This window comes from Cibotium barometz, chromosome 11 (assembly GCF_041138505.1).
Source record: "Cibotium barometz isolate CiBa-2024 chromosome 11, ASM4113850v1, whole genome shotgun sequence".
Taxonomy (NCBI): domain Eukaryota; kingdom Viridiplantae; phylum Streptophyta; class Polypodiopsida; order Cyatheales; family Cibotiaceae; genus Cibotium; species Cibotium barometz.
Window position 1 is genome coordinate 14103262 of NC_141056.1, and position 19775 is coordinate 14123036.

General features: G+C 47.1%; 1 protein-coding gene across 10 annotated transcripts in view; it reads right to left on the reverse strand.

Annotated features, from left to right (window-relative positions):
- The window catches only part of LOC147633792 (uncharacterized), a 145849-nt gene that overhangs the window by 98950 nt on the left and 27124 nt on the right, over nucleotides 1–19775 (reverse strand). For all 10 annotated transcript variants that reach the window (XR_015266926.1, XR_015266928.1, XR_015266929.1 and 7 more), the window contains exons 10-16: nucleotides 17116–17194; nucleotides 16876–16967; nucleotides 16636–16719; nucleotides 16462–16536; nucleotides 16334–16381; nucleotides 16018–16113; nucleotides 15688–15917 (exon numbers count right to left, since the gene is read on the reverse strand). Coding sequence is in view for 6 of the 10 variants with exons in the window: in XM_086804841.1 (XP_086660967.1) it covers nucleotides 15688–15917; nucleotides 16018–16113; nucleotides 16334–16381; nucleotides 16462–16536; nucleotides 16636–16719; nucleotides 16876–16967; nucleotides 17116–17194 (704 nt within the window). In the remaining 4 variants the exon portion in view is untranslated. The remainder of the gene's footprint in view (nucleotides 1–15687; nucleotides 15918–16017; nucleotides 16114–16333; nucleotides 16382–16461; nucleotides 16537–16635; nucleotides 16720–16875; nucleotides 16968–17115; nucleotides 17195–19775) is intronic.

Consider the following 19775-nt stretch of genomic DNA (forward strand, 5'->3'; position numbering starts at 1 on the left):
GTATGACAGGGTCAATATATTTGATGGTTACGATCCAGAAAGCTATCTAAGGTGTTACGAGACAGAGATGAAGAATCAAGGGGTTCCAGAAAATATGATGATTGCATCTTTTGCATACCTTGTAAGTCCTGATTTAAAAGATGAAGTGCTGGAACTAGCAGAGTATCACTCCAAACGATGGAGTGATTTTGCAGATGCACTTATTTATGCGAGTTCCAGGTATAATGTGAGCTGTGATAGTGTTCCAGCAACAATCCGAGCCAATTTAGAAGCGGTTGTCGATGCATGTCTTATGGAGGACAATCAATTGCTATTCAAGGCTGATACAGAGATTGTGGAGGCTGTTTATGCTAAATTGGGACTGCAAAAAGCCATTAGTGAGCAACAAGGCCTTCACAGTGCCAAAAGGGATGCTTTGCTATAGCCTCATAAAGATGCAATGGGTGAACTCTGCAAGTATAATCTGTCTTCCTTGTTTGAGGGTGCAGACATACAGGGTCCTATGATCATACCAAATGATGTGTGTATGCCTATGCTTGAGGAGACACTTGATTCAGAGAGCTTCAGGACAGGTGCTCAAGACCCAGTACACGAGGAAGAGGACTGTGAAGCATGTAAGCTGTGTAAACTTGAGGATTCTCATGACGAAAGTGCTCATTTGAAGGGTATTCCTCAGGTGTCGTATCATATGTGTGAAGAACAGCAGGAACCAATGCTTCTTGCTGAAAGCATGATTGCAGAGTTTGAAGATCTAAGACATGAAGAAGATGCTATCATTACTGCATTCTTATCTGGTTATGATGCTTATAAGCAGGATGATGTACATGAATATGCAGACGGGCCACAAGTATGTGTGATTGATTTAGAGGGGGTGAGTGATATGGGTGATTCCAACAGTGATGTTGCTTCTGAAGCTGGTTGCCAAGGTTCTTTGGATTTGGGTTATTCTGGAATGCTAACAGGGTGTTCCAACAATAAACAGGGTGATGCTATGTCATCAGTGTCAGGGTTACCTTGCAACCACATTTGTGAGCAACAATCTCGAGCTTGGAAGCCTGTTTATGATGATGATTTGGAGAGGGAAATTGAATCTGTCTTTTTGAATCATACAGGGTTCAATGACATACAGATTCAAGGGTACTTGGGTGAGGGACCTATAATTCTAAGCCCATCTGCAGACAAGTATCAAGAAATACTGGGAGATAACATGCAGGATATGCAAAGTGTGGTCACAGAGCCTCAAGAGGCTGCATATGAGCAACCAAATGGATATAGCTATGGGGGTATGAATGTTCATGATAATCAACATGTGGGATTGCAAGATGATAATGGTTTCAATGCGATTGATCCTGGATTGGATGCTATCTTAGATGATGCATTGGATGATTTTATGGAATATAATAGATCCCCATCAGCTTTGGGCTCTTCTATGCTTGATGCTAGTCAACTGTTGGTTGCAAGTGAGGATGTGCAGGTGTTATGTAAGCCAAATGATTGTGATGAGATTGATTCAGATCTGGAGGCTATTCTCGATGATGCCTTGTTGAACTTTGTATGTATTGATGCTTTTCCGTCTTTGGATGTGAAGAATGAATGTTTGTCAGTGGGTGAGCTGCATCCAGGCACGGTAGATTTGGATGGGATGTTACCAAGTGTGTGTTCCATGCTGTTAATGCAGTTGTTACTTGGTGTGGCCATACAATATGTGGTGCAAAGGCTTCAAACATGGCCTGAGGAAAATTTTGAAGCAAATCATTTAGAAGAGCATCCCACTTTGAATGATGAGGGTAATCATGCATATGCAGGGAATCTAAGTGAGGATAGGGTTTCATATGAGCAAAGGATATGGCACATATGCCAAAAGCGGTTGGTATTTGATCCAGGTGGGAAAGCAGAACCATTCAGATGTGATTACTAAGATACAGGACCTGTGTGGCACATACCAGAGGATGTGCAGGTTTAGAGGGGGTGGATGTCGTGCCACAGCACGTCTATGGTGTGAAACCATGCATGTGAGGCTATTAAATGCAAATCCAGATGCATGGGATTAAGTGCCTGTGTACATATGGGATGTATGGCGTGTGGAGGGTTTTGCTTTTGAGGGCGTCGCCAGGTGTACAGGTGAAATGGTTTGGTGCTGAGCTTGTTACAAGCCTGTCCGGTGAGAGGTCAGCTGGGGATGGTTTCAGCTGCTCCGTCGTCTGAATTTGTGGGCGCGTCCAAACACAATGGGCACTCGTGAGTCAGTATTTGAAGGCATGAGGCATGGGCAATTAAAGATGATGAGGCCAATATGCCTTGACATGGTGTGAAAAGAAGATATGGTGGCCTTTCTTTTCCAAAATAAAATAAATAAAAGGATAAACGTGGCCAGCTGGCAGTAAGGGCGTGGAGCTTGGAGAGGGCTGCCAGCGCATCTTCGAAAGGAGTCTAGTAGCTGGCGAATCACGAGGAGTCGGGGGCAGCCGAAAAGAGACGGGGGAAGCCGACGGACTGGAGAGCTGCGTGTTTTTTGGTGTGGGGGTCTGCAGAGAAAAAAAAGACCAGAGGCGCCAACTAACCAGGGAGAATAAAATCAGTGAGGCGGCTTCTGTTCATGCCATGCAGGGTTTCGAATTACTGAAGAAATCAGGCTGCTTCTATTGATACGCCTCCTAAAGTTTCAGTCAAGTGAAGAAGTGAGCCGCTTAGAGGAGGGAAACTCTGGGTGACGTGCGCAGCCACAGGCATGCAGAAAAGGGAGAGCTCTTTGACGTAGCAGGTAGCCGCCTGAAGTGAAACCTCTGGGGCGAGTGCAGAGGTGAGCATGATAGGGCCGTTTCGGAGGGGGCTGCTGGATGCGCACAGGGAAACTTCCGGGGTGTAGGAAGACTAACACAGAGAAAAAGCAAAGAGAAGGCAAGGTGGGATACGGCTCTTGGCACACAAGCTAAGGCACGACGTAGGAAGGAAAGAAACATTGACCAGCCAGGGCCTGGTTAAGGCGCTGCAGAAAGGAGAGTGTGGGGGTTCTCAGGTGCAGACGTACTGGGGGGGCTCTTGGATGCTGTGAAGCCGGGCGCTTGCTGTAGCAAAGAGGAGAGGCGGCCATCGTAAAGCAGAGAGAAGGCGGGGCTGAGAGTGGAGCCTACACAGCACGTCAAGGTGCATCCAAAGCAAGGAGCGAAGACGGGCCAGCCAATCGCACAGCAAGCAAAAAGAAGAGGTGGGGATGGGACAGGTGCATTGGCAGACAGTAGCGCTATCCCAAAGCCAAAGACAAAAGCCATAGATTACATCATTGAGGATTGGAGCTTTGAACAAAGAGGACTTGCTTAGCTCAAGAGATGAAGCTCCAGGTTCAATGAAGATTGTATCTGATATGATGAGGATGCAAGTTTGAGGTTCTACTTTCTTGAGTCCACTTGTGGATGTTCACTTTCATGTCTATGTTTTTGTTCTTCTCGTGTAAGAGTCCCCTGTCTCAGGGTTGTTGAGACATCTTTTTTAGCAAGTGCAAAGATGACTGAGGATTTGGTTTGAACATATGATAAATGGGTGATGGTGATACACAATGATATTTCTATGATGTTTGAGTGTTGTTTTGGATGAATCTATATTACATGGTATCAGTTGTGGATGAGCATGTTGACTGTTTGAAGGCTGTTGGGACTTTTCTTGGAATGAAGGTTTAAGGTACGAGGGTTACAAAACACATTAGTTGGATTGTAAGGGATTTGGAAGCTACTCTCACAGCCAGAAGCCTCGCGCTTTCCCAGCGACACCGCCCACGTCACGACAACGTGTCACATGCTGTGTGTATCACGATTGGCCAGCTCAGGGTATCCTCCCACCGCCTCAGAGTAGAAACTGGTAGCGCTGAGGATATCCCACATGAGGAGAGGACATGCATAGTATGCATCAAAGGAGCAGTAGAGGATGAGGCCCATTATATGTTCAGTTGCCCGGCTTACTATAAGATACGGGGGGAGATTCCACTGCCTCTTCCAAGAGGGATTCGGACCACTCACACAAGTGATACAGCTTGAGGATCAGAGATGCTTGGGCATGTACTTGATAGAGCTCAGACGACACACGGATGTAGTGTTGAGGCAGCATGTTGAGAGCCATCACAGATTTCTTTGTGGTACACACATCCACATCGGAATCCACTCCCCACAACGGTTCCTCTACTATGACATCAGAACCCACCACCTGTACCCACGCCCCAGAGGAGTTCTTAGCGAGAGAACTCGATCCATTCTGCGAGCCAGACATCCCTGACCCAGAGCATCATGTCCCTCCACCACACAGAGATAGATTCGTGAGGTTCTCCACCGACATGACACGCTCCCATCACAAAGGCCTGACATTCACTCCACCATCAGATCGGTTCTGGCCGAGGCGGGTATCGTCATTAGCTGATCAGAGCATATCTCACTCTACACGGGATATCTGTTGATCACATGTACTATCAGATGTTTTCATTTTTCTTTTTCTTTCAGTTTTCCATGAAATGGCTTAGTATATCCATGGTACCATTGTATTACTTTTGGTCTCATAGGCCCTTAGGGTCTTCCGTAGACGTTAATATAACTTTCTTTCTTTCTCACCTCTTTGCACTCTGTTGATGAGATTGAGAACTTCATTGAAAGATTGGGAGGTGCTGGATCTACACTGGCTGATACACCAGTACCCATCCTCCTCTATGGGGATGACATTGTCCTAATTTTAGATTCAAAGGAGGCACTGCAAAGACAGTTGGATGCTTTGTGGGCTTTCTGTAATGAGCATGACCTCAAGGTGAACCTGGGAAAAACCAAAGTCGTGATTTTCAACACATCTAGGGCAGCAGCAAAGAGAAGTCGGTTTACATATGGTGGCAGAGTGGTGGAGATAGTCTCTGATACCTATATCTGGGCATTACTTTCTCAGGACCGATCTTCACAATGAGGCCAGCAGCACAGACACGGATGGCACAAGGGCATGCAGCTTTGGCTAGGCTCGAAGAGGCAATGTTTCCAGGCCCACTTCCAGGAACCAAGCACAAAGATGTGAGTCTTTGATCCTTTGGTCACTCCCGCACTTTCTTATGGGATACCTTTTTGGGGACCAGATTTAGGGCAAAAAGATTGGAAAAATTTAGAGAGGATGCAGATCTTGACGTTGTCCACGATGATCCAGAGCAAAGCATTGGTACCCCATGAGATCATCAGAGCAGAGTTTGGACCTGCCCCCTTCGTAGTGGATGCCCTTTTCCAGACATTGATATACTTACAGTGTATACCCACTATGAGAGACCGCCTCCCTAGATTAACCCTATAGTCCTTGATGAGACTAGAGACATAGGGAGCAGTTTGTTCAAGGTATGCTCGCGCCAGGAGATGGTTTGCCTCACACTCCCTAAGCATTGATGGTCTACCACCTTTCCAATATAGCCTTGATGCCCCCCTCTTGACTTTCACGCACCAGGAGATCAACTGTCTCATCCGCACAGACCTCGCTCAATTAGACATCTGTATTACATGGCTAGACCCTCGAGAGTTGCCCACCAAATCTCAGTTCTACAGTGAGCATTTCCTCAAGCTCACATCAAATGGATTCATACAACGGCCACACTACCTACAAAGACACATGTCACATGCCATGAGGATGGCAATTGGGCAGATTCGAGTCTCATCACACTCGTTGAGGATAGATATGAGGGCATCTAGGAGGAGCAGAGGATTTGTCATATGTGTATCACTAGGGAGGTAGAGACAAAGGAGCACTATATCTGCAAATGCCCAATATACTATGAGATTCAAGACCGATACCTTTGGCCCACTCTCCACGGTGATGGATCACGAGGATCAACGTTGCCTAGGTCCATTTCTGCTGGAGATGCATCGCCACAGAGATGCTGGAGTATTCACAGCACAAAGACCAGGACAAGACATATCACAGAGAGTCCTCACATAGTATTTTGCCCAAACAACCCCAGAGGTGACCAGACGTCGTGCCCATGAGCAGGAGGAGCCCCAACTCAGGCCGACCCGCCAGCGCCTTACCCAGAACACCCCTCCGCGAGGGGTCACTATTCAGAGAGCATGCCAGATTGACATCCACGCCCACCCAGGTGTAGACCCTCAACACAGCAGTTCCAGATCCAGGACATACTTGAGCGGTATCGGATCTCTCTCTCTCTCTCTCTCTCTCTCCAGAAGACATTGACAGTTGTACATTGATTTGTCTCATAGGTCGAGTTCGGCCTCTAGTAGACGTTAATACAGCTTTCTGTCTTTCTTTCTCTCTCTTTCTCTCTCTCTCTCTCACATGGACAGCACCAGAGAGCCCACTACCACCGAAGATGCTGTATTACAGAGACCACTTTATGAGCATCTCAGGGGATGGGTTTATACATCGACCGCGGTACATGGATGTATACATGCCACACAGCTCTCGCGTTGCTATTGGACAGCTACGAGTCTCATCACATCAGCTAGAGATAGAGGCTGGGAGAGCGGCACGGGTTCCCGGAGCTGAGCGGATATGCAGATTGTGACGCGAGGAGGTGGAGACTGAGGATCACTTTGTATGTAGATGTAGAGCCCACCAGGGGTCAGAGATAGATATGCAGGATTGTTTGAGGAGCACTCTTCACTACATCATTTGATGGAGGCCTCGGACCAGCGACAGCTTGGCAGACTACTACTAGAGCTTCATAGTTCTCGAGAGAGACTCCTCCAGACACCCGCTCCCACTAGGGGTGGGAGACAGTCCCAGCTCACAGATTTCTTCCAGAGAGCTATGCCAGTGCCAGCTGATGTACCACGTGGGGTGACCGCACAGAGAGCAGAGGAATTGAGAGCCAGGAGGAGACCTAGACAGACTGGACATAGAGCACCCCGACTCCGTCACCGAGAGATAGCAGCTATCCGAATGAGACACCAGATGGAGACACACGAGAGGCTAGCTCGCTTTCATTCAGACTCAGGGTACATGTTCATGCCATTCACAGCCTCAGCATCGGCGATGTATGATATCTTATATCCCTCTTATGGCACTGGATGGAGTTAGACATAGATCTGCATAGCATGCTTGTACTACCCCTTCAGCATATAGAGATGCATCTTGCCTTAGCACTCCATCCACATCCCCACCCTTATATTGTTTGTATATGGGCTCCACCGATCCATGATGATTCACAGTTGTATCCAGACACATGCACACTTTTTCTTTTGTTTCTTTTCTTCCGATGACCGGAAGAACACAGTTGTATTATTTTTTGTCTCATAGGCCGACTTTGGCCTCTCGTAGACGTTAATATATCTTTCTTTCTTTCTTTCTCTCCCCCGCTGAGCAACATGCAACAGCTCCCGATGAGGGCTATATTAGGAAGAGGGTGAATACGCTCTAAATTCTAGTACCAGCTTTAGCTTTTCATTTTTAGTTCCTAGCATATACATTTTTTATGTAACTCAGACATTGTATCACATGGGCTCGATGTAATTATTTTGGTCTCATAGGTCACTTTGGCCATTTGAAGTCGTTAATGTCTTTCTCTCTCATTGACTTCCAGGACCAACGTTGCCTGGGCCTCTTCCTACTTGAGCTCCGCAAACACAGGGACACCTTCTTGAGACACAGGCCCCAGCCACCCCAACCCCTCCCTCGGCAGCCAACCATCACCAGTTTCTTCCAGACCCAGGAGGTGGAGAAAATCAACATAGTGGATCTTGTGGACCCTCCACAAGCTGCTCTGGACCTACCTCACCCGAGAGGAGTTACCTCAGACCGAGCCTCTGCACTCCAGCATGCCCGACGCCCCCCCCCCCCCCGTCGGCCATGATCACCTCATCAGCTCCAGATCCAGGACATGCTCCACCGCCATCAAGCTACCTTTCCACGTGACATAGCTGAGAGAGACCTCTCGGCCATACTCGTCAACCTCATGCTTGACATTTTGGAGAGTGGTATACCATCTACTCGGAGCTGATGTTGCTCCCATGTTTTTATGTTCTTAGTTTTCCATGACGAGTTTCCATGGACAGTTTTGTATCACCCCAGTGAGATAGCTATATTTATGTTTTCATTCTGTTTTATTTTTCCATTCCATGATGAGATATGCCATGGACATTATTGTACCACTTTTGTCTCATAGGCCCATTGGGTCTTTAGTGGACGCTTAATCTCTCTCTCTCTCTCTCTCTCTCTCTCTCTCTCTCTCTCATTGGACAACGGTATATTAAAAAATGCTCATAATTATCACATCAGGAATATGCAACTAGTTTGACAAGGGATTAAGATTGTGTGTGTGTGTGTGTGTGTGTGTGTGTGTGTGAGAGAGACTGCCTGTCACGAGGGTGATCTTCATGTCTCTTGCATAGAACTTTTTTACTACTGTTTTTAAGTTCTAGGATTTAGACATCCTCTTTATGTCAAACCCCTTTGTACATTTATGATATAATGCAATTTCAACTGGTTTTACCAAAAAAAAAAAAAGTGTGTGTGTGTGTGTGAGAGAGAGAGAGAGAGAGCATAACATACAGGGGAGGGCTGGCAAACAATAGATCAAAGACAAGAAGTGTGATAGTCATAACCTCTATGGGGACACCCATTATTTTATTTGGATGAACCTTTTATTTATATCATTTACTAGGATTAATGTGTTTAATCATATGTGTGTGCTGGTATGATATAGTCATCATGATTAATGTGTTTAATTAGTTGTGTGCACTGACTAATATTATTTTGGATGTAGGCGACAATTGAGTGGTGGATTATGTGTTGATCGTAGGTGTAACATGTGTGGGACTACTATAAGATATTTTGGAAGACATGTGAATACCTTTTATGGTTTCATATTTAGGCATTAATATTTTTGTAAGGCTGAGGCCTTATACCTTTGTACATACCAAATGGTATTTTATACTTTTGGTAAGCCCGAGGATTTGGACCACTTTCCAGGATCATGGATTTCCCATACCAGAGATGCTTGGGACTTTTCCTCCTGGAGGTTCACACACATACAGAGTATCTTTTGCGGCATAGACCAACAGAACCCGTCAGAGGACCAATACAGAGAGCTCTAACCAACTTGTTCCAGACCAGAGTGATGAGGGCAGATTCACCCACTACACCCGACCTGCAGGCTGATGCCAAAGTTCGGCCGAGAGGAGTGACACTAGACAGAGCCATTGAGATATGTAGAGCCCGACGCCCTCGACCTCGTGATCTCCGCCCACGCCCGCTCACTACAGGAGGATCAGAGTCATCATCTCCCACCACCACAAGACTCTCCCGCCGGCCTCGCTTTACTACATTGGGTGCCATGTTGCACCGTCCTATGCGGGATATTTTAGGGTGATATGAGAGCTGGACACGTTTTGTTTTGGGATCAGATTTGTCGATTTCAGCTCTTATTATTTTCTTTGATTGTTATTTTCAAGACCCATGATGATGTATTTATGGACATGATGTAACCTTTTGGTCTCGTAGGTCATTTTCGCCTAGTTGCTGCTTCTGGATGCTCCCGACTGATGTATTGCAGGGCTAGATACTTACCTTCAGTTCTTTCTTTTCTTTTCAAGACAGTGTATCAGACGTCACATGGTTGTAACTTTGGTCTCATAGGTCACTTTGGCCTTTTGAAGACGTTAATATAACATTTCATTTCTCTCTCTCTCGTTCCACAGATAGCTTGTATCGGACCTTTGATTGTAACTTTTGTCTCATAGGTCATTCTGGCCTTTTTAAGACGTTAATATGACATTTCATCTCTCTCTCTCTCTCTCTCTCTCTCTCTCTCTCTCTGCTCAACCTTTCTTTGCTCAACCTCTCTCTGCCCGCTACACACCCCCCCCCACTTTGCTGCGCCTCCTGCCGTCTCTGCCTGCCAGCCCCTGCGCTCCCCCTCCTCCTGCCCGCCAGCCCCTCGCCTCCTCTCCTCTCTCTCTCTCGCGCATGTTCTCTCAGCCCCCGCCTCCCCCCCCACCGCCCCCCCCTCTCTTGTCTACCTTCCCCTTGTCATGTGAGCCCCCGCCTCCCCCCTCTGCTCGCTACCCCTCTGCCTGTTTTACCCCCCCCTCCCTTTTTTGCTGCACCTCCTGCTCCCGCCCACACACCTGACACCACCTGTGCATTCTCCTGCTCCCGCCTGCACACGCAGCCCCGCCATTGCCCTACTGCTGAAACTTTTCTCTACATGGCTTGACCCCCCTCTTGCTGTTGTTTCGCGCTGCGCGCAGGTGTCGTGGATTAAATTCCAGTCCATTGGCTGTGGGAAGTACTGCAAAAAGTCATGGCCAAGACCGGAGTTAAAGAGGAGCTCGTGAAGGTGGAGGACAAGCTCAGCACAATTATCAAAGAAAACAAGAAGATGGTCGACTCTTCCATTACCGCAATCATAAACCGCCTCTCCAAACTCGAGAAGGGATTTGACAAAATCCAAGAGCTCAAGAGAGAACAAGCAAGAGGCTGAGATTTCAGCCCTAAAGGAGGAACTAGTGGAGGCCAAATTGCATGCTAAAAGTCAAGCGCCTGAAACCTCAACCCTTAAAAAGAAGTTGGAAGCCACTTCACAAGGCAAGCTTGAGGATGGAAAATTTCAGCCCTCCTTGATTGAAGAGCTGAATACCATCAAGGAACAAATGAGGATCATTCGAGAGGAGGAGGAGCAACATAAAGAGAAGACATCTTCATGGGTGGAGGTGATCACAAAGACACAAAAGAAGATGGACGAGGCGGAGAAATGGATCGAGGTCGCCAAGAAAGGGAAAGGTAAAGAATCGCCACCCATCCCCACTCCCACCATCATCAACATGACCCTTGAAGAGGAGCAAAGGAGGAAGACCCGGGCCTTACATGTACGAGTGTCCGGTCTAAAAGACCGTGATGATGCGGAAGGGGAAACCAAGGAGCTCTTCTATATGATGGGCATTGAAGCCACGCACACAAAGGCATGGAGAGTGGGAAAGAAGAGAGAAGGTAGTGGCGAATCTTCTAAGGAAAGAGCACTTATCATTCGTTTCCCCTCCATGGAAGCGAAGAAGGACTTCTTGAAGAGACGTCCTACACTCAAGAAGACGGGAATATTTCTTGGAGATGACCTCACACTCTCGTAGCTTGCCCACATGAAAGAAGTTATGCCCGAGATAAGGGCAGCTCGAGAGAAAGGGAAAGTGGCCTTCTATAGAGATTGTAGAGTGGTGATTGTGGAGAGGCGCTCTTCATGACGGCGCGAGACCTATGGGACTACACTCAAAGTTGCTACTTGGAATTGTAATGGATCTCTACGCCTTGTGTAGGGGCTTTTGAGGATAGTTTCACTGGGAGGGACATCATCTTCTACTCTGAGACGCATCACGCTCCTGGACAGTCCATGCCACATGTTAGTGGATACCGATGGGAGACAGCTTGTAGACAGGAGACTCGTTCAGAGCATAGAGGACGGCGCTCAGGAGGAGTGGCAGTATTGTTTAGAGAGGATGTGCAGCCACTGATACATATAGTCCGCATAGATGAGCAGGCTAGGTACATGTGGGTTAGACTGAGGGCAGAGACGGGCAGATATCTCTACATTGCTATATGCTATTTTGCTCCTAGTACATCAGTGTATGCATCACCTAGAGGGCAGTCTCCCTTTTCTATTTTGGATGATGACATTTGGGAGTTCTCCACCAGGGATGGTGACATCATTCTCCTGGGAGACTTCAATGCCAGGACCGCCCATAACCAAACAGTATTTTATGATACCTCAGAGGAGATGTTGAGGGAGCTTGATGTTAGGGATATGGGCCTATCTAGACTCTCACAGGATGAGGAACACACTGAGTATGGGCGGTATTTGATAGACATGGGGACTGCACATGGATTGGCCATCTTGAATGGCCTACAAAGATTCCCAGCAAGGTGGTTTCACTTGCTTTCCACATCGGCATGGTGCTAGTACAGTGGACTATGTTATGGCTCAGCCCAGTCTCATTCCCTCTTTTTAGGATTTTATGGTAGGCACTAGGCCGGTTGGAGTAGCAGTGGATCATGCTATCTTGTCCTTCACTCTCACATTTCAGTTCAGCACAGCTCCATTGGGACAGGTCTTCACACACACTCGTTATACCTTTACGAGGGAGACTGACACCGTGTACACGGATGAGATATACAGACGCTTATGTGCCAAGGAGCCGGGACGGCCATTAGATGAGCTCACTCAGATATTGATAGAGACGCTTCATGCTGCAGCATCAGAGGCATATCCCCATAGTCAGCCTACACGGAGACGATATGGGAACATGCCCCAGAACAGCTGGTATGATGAGGAGTGCAGAGAGATGAGGATCAGATTACAGAGAGGTGCTCATGGGTGTTACCACTCACAGACAGTCACGGATTACCTTCCGGTGCCTAGTGCGACGAAAGAAGAGGGCTTATCTTGCTCAATTAGAGAGGGATTTGTATCAGTTATTTATGAGTCAGGACTCAGGCGAGGCATGGAGACTATTCCATGAGCATTCATCATCACCAGCCATTACCTCCGCAGAGATTTGGGGTGAGTATACAACATCCCTGTACACAGCACCAGGACAGCCACCCCTGCCAGACCCATCGGAGCCATGCCCAGAGACATGTGCTTTCTTTACTGCTGAGGTAAGGAAAGCTATTGATAGGATGAGGACTGGGAGAGCATATGATCATGATGGTTTGGTAGCAGAGCACTTTATTCATGCCAGAGATATGCTTGCAGAGCTCATTGCTATGATGTTTAATCGAGCCATGTGTGAGGGTTTTCCTAAGACTTGGAATATGTCCACGATTGTGCCTATCTTCAAGTCAGGGGATCCCATGCTTCCTGGGAATTATCGTACCACCATGATTGGTCACACATTGGCTAGATTATATGCATCTATTCTTGAGCAGGAGTTGAGTAGATGGGCACAGAGAGAGGGCATACGTGCATCAGGGCAGGCAAGGTTCAGGAGAGGTTTCTCCACTCTTGACCATATCTTGACACTCAAAGCTATTATTGAGGAGGGCAGATCATATGGCAGGAGGATTTATTGTTGCTTTGTGGATTTCCGCAAAGCTTTTGACACGGTACCGAGAGCCAGACTGATGCACAGACTACAGGAGATGGGAGTGCCCACAGAGCTGATTTGGGGAATCATGGCTTTATACACGACAGTTGTGGGGCAGGTACGTACTACTCAGGGTATATTTGAGATGGTTCACTCCACTATTGGGGTGAAACAGGGCTGCCCCCTTTCTCCCACCTTATTCGGGATGTATGTGGATGAGGTTTCGGACTATGTAGAGCGGGAGGGTGACAGAGGAGCACAGCTAGCAGGGACATGGATTCCACTGTTATTGTATGTTGATGATATTGTGTTGATCTCAGATTCTCCAAAGGGGATGCAGCGTCATTTGGATGCATTGCACACGTTTGCACAGGACAGTGGATTGTCTATTAACCTTGGTAAAACCAAGGTGAAGGTGTTTAACACCACAGCACAGTGGGTTAGGAGGTCAGCACCCACCTTTACATATGGTCAGGAGACAGTGGAGTATACAGATGCATACACTTACCTTGGTGTGGTTTTTTAGTGGCCCACTATTTTCCTTGAGGAGAGCAGCGGAGACCAGATTGACCAGAGCTTATGCAGCATTGGGGAGACTAGAGAGGATGTGTTCGCAGGTTCAGCTTTAGGAACCTCGAACAAAGCTCTGGCTCTTTGACACTTTGGTCACTTCAGCCATGCTGTATAGAGTGGAGATATGGGGACCCTCAGTGGATCACCACAGCCGAGCTAGTAGCACTGATGGATGGAGATGTATGGAGAGGCCCTTGGTTTCTATGATTTCTCGGATGATTAGGGCCAAGGCCTCCGTACCACATGATATTATCCGTGCAGAGATGGCTGCCCTCCCATTGGTAGTAGAGGCACTCACTCGATCACTCTCCTTTATACATAGCACTTGGGCTCTCCCTAGAGACAGATATGCTCGCTTAGCCCTGGAGTCTTCACGACAGTTGGCATCACATGGAGACGGATCATGTTGGTATGCACAGATGACAGCTTGGTTCCAACTGCATGGCTTTAGTATGGACAGGCTACCTCCATTTCAGTACTCCCTGGATGCACCCTCCCTCTCTCTCACACGGGCAGAGATTACCAGACTTATCAGGCAAGACTTGACTCAGCTGACACTAGGAGGACATGGATACAGCCGACACACGAGCTTGGTACGAAGATGGCTTTCTATAGAGATCATCTTCTCCAGCTCACGGAGGATGGGTTTGTGATTAGACCCAACTACATGGATACTCATCTTTCTCATGGGGTACGGTGTGCTATTGGTCAGATGCGCACATCCTCACACCAGCTAGAGATTGAGACTGGCAGATTCAAAGGAGTACCAGCTGAGGCCAGGATTTGTCAGTTGTGCCAGATGGAGCCAGAGATAGAGTTACATTACATATGTCACTGTCCAGTAAATTATGAGATACGAGGCCATTTTCACTGCCTGTTCAGAGAGGGTTTCGGACCACTTTCCAGAGTAATGAGATACCAGGATCAGAGATGCCTCGGATTATACTTGCTAGAGCTGCGTAGACATAGAGAGGGTCTCTTGAGAGGGAGGGGATCAGAGAGGGAGAGACACCTACAGAGGCACAGACTTCTTTCAACCAAAGATTGAGCAGTCAGGCCAGCAGGCATTGCAGCTAGCCCCAGAGTATAGCCGCACCAGAGGTACACTGATTGATCGCGCTATAGAGCTAGGGCGGTCCAGGCGCCCCAAGATGAGAGGCCCATCTCGACACCGGCGGAGACTACAACAGAGGATCAGGACCATACTAGCACGGCGTGGGAGACGTCCAGTCAGAGTACTCACCATGGAGGACATTAAGGATATCCGCCATTGACCGATGAGAGACATCTTTGGATAGTGATGTATATGATGCTTACCTTTGTTGCTGGAGTTTTCCTTCCCAGATGTTATCCATTAGGAGCTCCTAGTACCTTACTTTTCCTCATAGTTGTTGTTTCAGTTTCAGTTAGTTGTTTAGTTGTTTTAGCTTCTTACGCAGACATTGTATCAGATCCACCAATTGTTGTAACCTTTTTGGTCTCATAGGTCATTTTGGCCTTTTGAAGACGTTAATATATCATTTCATTTCATTTCTCTCTCTCTCTCTCTCTCTCTCTCTCTCTCTCTCTCTCTCTCTCTCTCTCTCTCTGGATAACATCTGGGAGGAAAACTCTAGCAACAAAGGTAAGTATCATACACATCACTATCCAAAGATGTCTCTCATCGGTCGATAGCGGATATCCTCATAGTTGTTTCAGTTTCAGTTAGTTGTTTAGTTGTTTTTAGCTTTTCTTACACAGACATTGTATCAGATCCACCAATTGTTGTAACCTTTTTGGTCTCATAGGTCATGTTGGCCTTCTGAAGACGTTAATATATCATTTCATTTCATTTCATTTCTCTCTCTCTCGTGCACTCATGCACACATGCCCCACCCCGGAAAAAAAATGATGAACATGACCAAGCTATTGTTAAGGATGTATGGGACAGTTACAACATGTACAGAAACTTTCTTTCTCTCTGTCTCTTTTAGTGTGTGCAGTCTGACGGCCTCATGCATGCACCACCCCGGAAAAAAAATGATGAACATGACCAAGCTATTGTTAAGGATGTATGGGACAGTTACAACATGTACAGAACCTTGGCTTAACATGGCCTTTCCTCCATTCGTTTTCAAGGGCTGGAAGAACGGCCCGCTTTTTTATGGTTGCTCTTAGGATGTCCAGTGCCAATGAGCAAGTATACTCCTGTTTCTCTGTTAGCACTGCTGAAACATCACCAAACGCAATCGTATTTTTAATAGGAGTTATTGCAGGTGTTAGGAATGGCTCCAGCATCTCTATGACAAAAATCAAGTTGTGCTTTGCAGCCTGCAAACGACACGAGAAGTTAGACAACATACATTTGATGAAGGTACTCCTGATCTTCTGAAAGTTTCATACAGCACCACAGAACAGATGAGAACTATACCTTATACATTGTTATAGACTCATCCATGTGTCCTGAAAGACCTATCATAACATAGACCAAGGCAGCACGTGCACGGGCAGTCTCTTTGTCAACCACCTGCAAAAAGGTCACCCAGAAGCGTATTCAAGGAGTGGAAAAAATGCATGCTAGATAGACCCAGTAGTGTAGCCACAAGTGTGAAAAATCCTTGCCAAGGTTGTTCTGACCACATTCAGACACGCGTGTGTGAGTGCTGCAGGAAAACTTAAAGACTAAAGCTAGAAACTGGTAGAGAAAAAGGAGCCAACGTTTGTATAAGAAAACCACAAATCCCAACCTGAATAAATCCCAAAATCCCCTCCACAAGTTCGAAGGCGAGATCCACCTGCTTCATATCATGGGTTAGATCATTGAAAACACCATTGATGGAAAGCCAAATCAAGGCTTTAGCTGGCATCTTCAAACCTTGGCAACCACCATTGGCAGCCATGGAGCAAGTGGCCCAGAGCACAGGTCAATGATGATACAGGCAGCCTTCTCCTGCATTGCAACCAACCAAATCAAAGGAAAACCTTCCAAACCAAGCTGAACCATAGGCTTTGACTGCACAGCTGCAAAGCATCTGTAAACTAAGCATACATGAGCAAGTGAGAATGATGACAGATAGCCAGCGCACCCATCAAGTAGAGGCCGGTAAGATGATGTAGTAGCCAAGGAGACAACCTATGGAAAGAACAAATGATCATCACAACCATAGTTCCATTCAGTTACACTGTTGAGGTCAAGATAAGCTTGACAGACAGACAAGAACCCGGATGTTCTCTGCAAGCAAGCTAGTGTTAGCTATGGAGATGGCACTTAAAAAGGGCAGTTTATGACCTGAGAAAAGGCACGTTGAACTAGTGGAGCTTGCCAAGGCATAAAGCTTTCATCTGGCTGGTCCATGATGCCAATTGATGCAGGACGAAGTGCTGGTTAAAATACAAGAGATAGCTTTGATAATTTGTGGTGGAAACAAACAGTTGTAAACAAGATCAAGAAGCTCAGCAGCAGCCAACAGGCTTGCGTATGATCATAGTTCTTAAACTATGAGAGTGATATACCTTTACTACATCATACCTGGAAGAATGGCTTGAAAAAAAGGTAAAACCGGTATCAAGTCTGGCTTCACTTCTGCTAGCCTCCGACATAGGATAGGCTGTTTGAAGTGGATGCACAGCATTATGAGAAAGTTAGACGAAACCATGAACCCAAAGCAACACTGTTTTGAGATTATTATGAAAAAAATGGGCCTTACACACCTTAATAATCCCTACTTCACTTTCTCCCTTATAGTGGCACCACGCATGTCCATGTCAGTTTAAATCAGCCCTAACCTCACACATTACACCAACTTTCTACTAGCTTAGATATCTTTTGCTCGTGTTACTAGCTTTTTCTTTTCTTTCCATTTGTAATCTTTTGAAATTGTGGTTTACACTGCAAGCTAGTATGTATGCCGGTTGCACTTTGTGATGTACTGAGGTTAAGTGTGACAAATGGGTGGAGTAACCCCACACGTGGCAAAAAGAAAGTGCAAGGCAAACCATCCAGTGGATCTTGTGGACCCACCTCGCCCAAGAGGAGTTACCTCGGACCGGGAATCCACATTCCAACGTGCCCGATGCCCCCGGCCCCCCAGACGTCGACCACGATCCCCTCATCATCTCCAAACCAGGACATGCTCCACCGCCATCGAGCTACCTTTCCACATGATATAGGTCAGGGAGACCTCTCAGCCATACTCATTAGCCCCATGCTTGATATTTTGGAGAGTGGTATACCATCTATTGGGGGCTGATGCTCCTCTCATATTCCATGTTCCTGGTATTCCATGATTGGGGCTGATGCACCGGGAATACACTCTGGCGCCTATACCACCAGAGCACACCCCACATAAAACCCTCGTTCAACATGATCAGACCAACTTTCCCCCCTACAACCCAACCTTGATGTAGCTAAATTAGACTCTAAACACGAAGATCAAACCTTAGGTCAACTAGAGGGTCAATCTAATCCATGCAAAGTCAAGATTGAAAGATACCACCATGTTCTACTGGCTGTCTATAAGCCAAAAACCTCGGCCTAGGCATCTTGGATTATGACCATCACCACAAGACTGCCTAGTGGCTATCCGGATGACGTAAAGGGTTTATGGGAAAACTTGATGTTACGTCCAAGGGCGTGGGGACCTGGCGGGTTCACACATGGGCTAAGGACGCTAGCAAGAAAAGGTCTAGATTGGAGGGTGCAAGATCTCATGGTCATGGAGCTGTCAACGGGTGGCTACAGCTTGGTGGTATGGAATGTCAGGTTTGGATCATCGGTGACTAGCAGGCTCGCGGCAATCTGACCTCCGGCTCGGGGGTGGTTCGGGTACCAAACCTATGGTTGGGTGGTGAGTTGCTAGCCATAGTCTATCACGGTCACGCGACATGTTCAACATTCAAGCCTATGGAAACCTTGCTATGGTTTCTCAGGTATGTCCCCTAACTTGATCCATAGTGGTTCTATGTCAGATTATCCAAGGGCACGGTCTAGTGGAGACCTTACATTGGTATCAGAGCTTGGATCTGACAAGATAGAACCCAAGGCATGGAGGTTGTACACGACAGTACCCTCATGAGGGCTGGTTTCCTCGCATGGATCTGCGGGAGAGACGAGGAAAAGTATGCTCCCATGTGTATGAATGTGCAAGAGGCAAGGAAGGAAGAAGAAAAAGCATGCTGTGGGCTGACCTCTTTGTGCATGAGATCCCCCGAGAGAAAATTTTTCTTCTCCCTGATTTATGTCCATGTTGGTAGACAGGGATAGTGGAGCTTAACGTCGGGGAGAAGCATGGAGAAGAGGGGCAGCAGTGTACAGCTCTTATGGGGAGGAAGGTAGACGAGCTTTGGGCATGGAGGCCATGGGCAAGGGAAGCCTATAGCCAGGCCCATGAGGCACCCCAAACGACCAGACTCTAGGCGGTGTGTAGCCAGCCCTAAAACCTAGGGTAGGGCCGGCCATAGGCCTTGCAAGGAAGCCCCAGCCGAGGTAGCACATGAAGGCGGGCTGATCAGGCCGCACACAGCTATGTTACAGGGCGGATAGCAGAGGCTGTGCACACAGTAGGGTGCGCAGGCCAACAGGGCGGCACAGGGCAGCAGTGTTCGAAGGACAGCACCTGGGCAAGACATGTGCAGGGCAGTGGGCAGCCTAACGGGCAGCAGAACATGGGCAGTAGTGCACAGGCCTGCAGCGAGAGAGAAAAGCATGCAGTCGATCTGAGAAGAGAGGGAGAGAGAGAGAGAGAGAGGCCACGTCCCTGTACATAGAGAGAGAGAGAGAAAAACACGAAAAGTTTTTTTTTTTTTTTTGGCATGAATTTTTTGGGAAAAAGCTAAGCGTTTTTTTTTTATATGAACCCTGCTTTTGGGATTCAAAAAAAGCAAGTTTGCTTTTTTAAAAGGGGGTTTTATAAAACACAAAGCTTTTTTTTAAGAAAAGCATGTTTTTGCTTTTTCTTCTCTCAAGCCCCATAAAAAGGGACAAGTCCTGTATCTGTGAGAAGGGGCCATCTACACTAACTCCAAAAGCAATCTCTATCGACGGCGAGCTGCAAGTTCTCTTACCTCGTCGCACCTTTCTCATCTACCCTACAAGTGTTTTTTCCTTTAACCTTACACTTCTTTCCAATCCGCAAATCCTCACCTTTTACTACTGCTTTTTCCAAGAAAAATACGCAAGTTTGGCGAAAC